The 3,888-nt window shown below is 49.2% G+C and overlaps 1 protein-coding gene across 1 annotated transcript; it reads left to right on the forward strand.

The window, feature by feature from the left end:
• Window positions 1-213: 213 nt before the first annotated feature.
• On the forward strand, window positions 214-3,159 carry LOC121779007 (proline-, glutamic acid- and leucine-rich protein 1-like). The gene is made up of 4 exons (XM_042176365.1): window positions 214-553; window positions 773-1,031; window positions 1,122-1,373; window positions 2,709-3,159. The coding sequence occupies exons 1-4, from the start codon at window positions 214-216 to the stop codon at window positions 3,157-3,159; spliced, it is 1,302 nt and encodes a 433-aa protein (XP_042032299.1).
• Window positions 3,160-3,888: the final 729 nt, after the last annotated feature.

Here is a 3,888-nt window from a genome sequence, read left to right on the forward strand (position 1 = left end):
CCTTCCCGTCTGAAACGTCGCGACCGGCTACCCCCTGATAACCGGTTACAACCACCTGGAACTGCATTCTCTCTCCCACATAACCATACCGGGTTACCTTTTCCCATCACAAACCCTCATTTTGCAAATACTCTCTCTCGAAAAAAAAAATTTCTCTTCCATCTCCGCCGACTCCCAACCCTAATTTCCACCACCAGATCGTAATTTTCAGTCATGGGAAAGAAGGCATTCGCCAAGAAAACCAAACCCAGCTGCCGAGGAACCCCTGAGGCACACCCACAGCCAAACCCACCAGCACCCGTCGCTCAGCCACCACCCATGGTTTCCTTGGATGCCATGATGGCATTTCTTCGCCAACAGGACCCAACTAGGGACTGGACGACGGCTCTGACCAGTTTCGGCCAAACGGGGGGCGTCGGAACCACATCCAGCGAAGCTCCGCCTGCGCCGGTCAGTCATGCAGCAGTTTCAGTACCGGATTCGGCAGAACTCGACGCTATCGCCGCACATTACGACTCCGACTCTGAGGAGCGTAAGAAAAAGTCGAGCCAAGGCAAGACAACTCCGGAAGGGAGCGAAGGAACAGAGAAAACGCCCAAAGCGGAGCCGGTATTTCAAGAAGTGAGAAGGCCAGAGATAGATTTGAATGAATCAGCCAGAAAACAAGGCCTCATGACAGACGAAGAATTTGACTCGATTCTGAACAGGGTCAACCGGAGAGAAGAGGACACTACACCAATGGCTGAGGGTCTGGACCTCGCATTGGGGGCAGTAGGAAACGGGGAGAAAGCCACATCAGGAACCATACCGGAGGGCCGACCTTCCCAGTTAGTAGGAGGGGAAGGAGGAGTCCCGAGTAAAGAAAAAGAACCAGTAGACCCCCAAGTGAAAGCCGGGGATGATAGAATGCGAGTAGAAGAGGAAAGTACTGCGTCTACGGAAGTCAAGGACACAGGAGCAGAGATAGCAGAGCCAGAAGTAGAAGCACCCACCCCAGTGGCACCTCAGGTTGTAAAACCGATTCCGGTCAGGTGAAAACTGGTGGTAAAAGCAGACCACAAGGCATACTCGCCTAAGCCGCAGAGGGTATCGCAACGTTGTTTGGGTAAGTGGGCCTCCAGCAAGGCAAAACCGAACACGGTGGAGGACCCCATAGAGATCGCAAGCGAGGAAGAGCGAGCCACTCCGAAAATGGCTGAAAGTGAACCTGTTCAAGCTACTGATCAGGAAGACACAGGGGTGTCTCCAGTACAGAACGAACCGGGCACGACAACGGAAGGAATGGCTGGGGGACCGAACCTCATATCGGAGTCAGGAAGGTCTGATGGATCTGAGAAGGACGAGGCCTTACTCCAAGCTGAGGAGGAAGCCAGGTACCAGATAGAAAGAAAAAGGAAAGGAAAAGCCGTTGTGAAGAACAAGCCGAGTACCAAAAGACCGCGTACCGTGAACACAGGCATAGTGATCACTGAGGCTGCCCAGAGGACCCCATCAACCCGGCAAACACAGAGTGATAGTGAGTATGAGATCAGTGAAGAATCTGAATCCGATAGCGATACGACCATGGAAGATGAGGAATACAAGGAGCAGCAACTCCCTAACGATCATCGAGAACTATTGCATCCACCTGCAGAACCACTCCGATATAAGCGTTGGACGGTGGAGCTCACAGATGACGTGGTGGAGGGGATGAAATTTTTTGACTCCAAGGAGCTCCAGTCCGTCTATCGCACCAAGAACGCAACAGGCAAGCAGGTTAAGTGTGGAAAGGTAATTCATCTCCCTTCTTTAGATGAATTAAAGGTTCGGGAATCGTTTCTCGCCCTTTTGCATGAGTTAGGTTTTGAATGGCTGTTAAGAAATGAGAATTTGGATGTCCCAGTCGATTTGGCCAAAGAATTTTTCGCGACCTTTCGATTCAAGGTCACAACTGATTTGGATGTAGAGTGTATCAGTTTCAGAGTATTTGGAGGTGAGATTAGGATGAATTTGATTGAATGGACTTTTCGGCTAGGAATATGCAGTTTGGAGGCGGCCATAGGGCCTGAGTGGAGAGATAGGGAGCGGGGGATTCCCCGCAGACATGTGGAATTCGAGCCCCAGGTAGCTTGGGAAGAACTTACTCACCCCGGGGCAGGGCAGTTTCAGTCCACTATCTCCCGATCTATCCATCTCAACGATCCTAATCTACGCCTGGTTCAACTCTTCTTGGATTACAACCTTTTAGGACAGTCAAATTCGGCAGTCCGGACATCGATGACGGAGTTGTATCTTATGTGGTGTGCCAAGAAGGGCAGGAAGTTGCACTTAGGGTTCTGGACCGCATACACATGTCACCTCATCGCTACCCACCCAGCACGAAATATTTCCCTCTGCCATATATTGGGAATCTTTGTGAGAAACAACATCACCGTTACGGAGGATGAAGACTTAACCCCCTTGACGATGGTGGACGCCCCAGGATTGTTTGATACCCCCCTGTTCGTCCGGACGAATGCGGTATACATGAGGCAAGGCGTGCCACACTTCTATGCGATGAGAGAGGAAGCTATACCCACTGCTCGGTTAGCAGCAGCTCAAGAAGCACTGGCACACGACCAGAGGCAAGAGGGGATGGAAAAAGCTGTGGAGGACATAGCGGAGGAAAACAGACAGATAAGGGCAGAAATAATCGGATTGGCATCAGACCAGGAACAGCGTCAAGCCAGAATGGAGAAAGCGATGGAGGAAGTTAGAGAGGACAATAAGCAGTTGAAAGCAGAGATGGTCAAGCTAGCGGGAGTAGTGGAACGGATGTTGGAAGGGTCTGCAGAGCAGAGGACATTGACTCAGAGGCAAGCTGTTATGGAGACCATAGTGACTAAGTTAGGAGAGGAGAACCAGCGATTGATAACGGAGATGGGCAGAATGGATTCCGTGATAGAAGAGTTACTGGAGGAAGTAACCAGCCAGAGGAAGGAACAAGCTGGAGGAGTGAGGGGCAGTGTAGCCCAAAATACTGGACCAAGCGGCCATGGAGGCCAAGAGAAGGAAGCCGAGGTGCCGGCAGAGGCCGAGGAATCGGCGAAGGACGATACGGACCGAACTGAGACGGAAGAGGAACGACTGAAGGAACAATCTGCACCGCCTGCCCCACGGAGGAGCAGGAGACTTCGCTAGACCACCCCCCGACCACAAGTTAGTTTTTTTTTTTTTTTTTTCAGTTTTTAGTTTTTCGTTTTGTTGTGTTTTGTTTGTTTAAGTAGTATAATTTTTATTTTTGCGCAAACCCCATTCATAACACTTAGCCTATTTTATAGTCTGAGTGTGAGAAGTCAAGGGTTTGTCTCTTTAGCGCATGTTTTCTATGTTTGTGTTTTCTTTGTTTATGTTTTTCTGTTTTTTTTTCGTAAGCATGCCAGCTCACACTTAGTCCGTTGCACGGTCTAAGTGTGAGGAGTTTTGGATATATGTGTGTTTTGTCTGTTGGTTGCTGTTTAGGTTTTCAAACTCTCCCACTTAGCCTATTCCATAGTCTAAGTGTGAGAAGTTTTAGTTTTAATTTGTTGTTTTTGTCTGTTTGTCTATGTGTCCATCATATTGGCCATTACCTTTTCCACTTCATAGCCCTATCTGAGGGCAGACACTTGTGAAGTGGGAGGGGGGACGCAATGACCAGTATGATGAGTATGTATATATGTGTAGTCTTTGTGTTTGTGCTTGTGTTAGTGTCACGTTAAGTATAGTTTTATTTTATTTTGTGTGTTGATTGGGCTTAAAACTCAACCGTCTTTGAGCTGACGGTGAAGGGAATTGAGGGAGATAGGACATGCTGGAAAACCGGAACCACCCTCCCTAGTACCTCCTCGTCAGGATAGATGATGTGAGTATGAGAGAAAAGCCCATACT

Source organism: Salvia splendens, chromosome 19 (assembly GCF_004379255.2).
Source record: "Salvia splendens isolate huo1 chromosome 19, SspV2, whole genome shotgun sequence".
NCBI classification, from domain to species: domain Eukaryota; kingdom Viridiplantae; phylum Streptophyta; class Magnoliopsida; order Lamiales; family Lamiaceae; genus Salvia; species Salvia splendens.

Excerpts from the sequence above, each read along its gene's own strand:
- LOC121779007 (XM_042176365.1), top strand. The coding sequence starts at position 214 with ATGGGAAAGAAGGCATTCGCCAAGAAAACCAAACCCAGCTGCCGAGGA. Across the intron at positions 554-772 it reads TAAGAAAAAGTCGAGCCAAG|TAGGAAACGGGGAGAAAGCC; the intron begins GCAAGACAACTC and ends CATTGGGGGCAG. Across the intron at positions 1,374-2,708 it reads CAAGCTGAGGAGGAAGCCAG|AATGGAGAAAGCGATGGAGG; the intron begins GTACCAGATAGA and ends GCGTCAAGCCAG.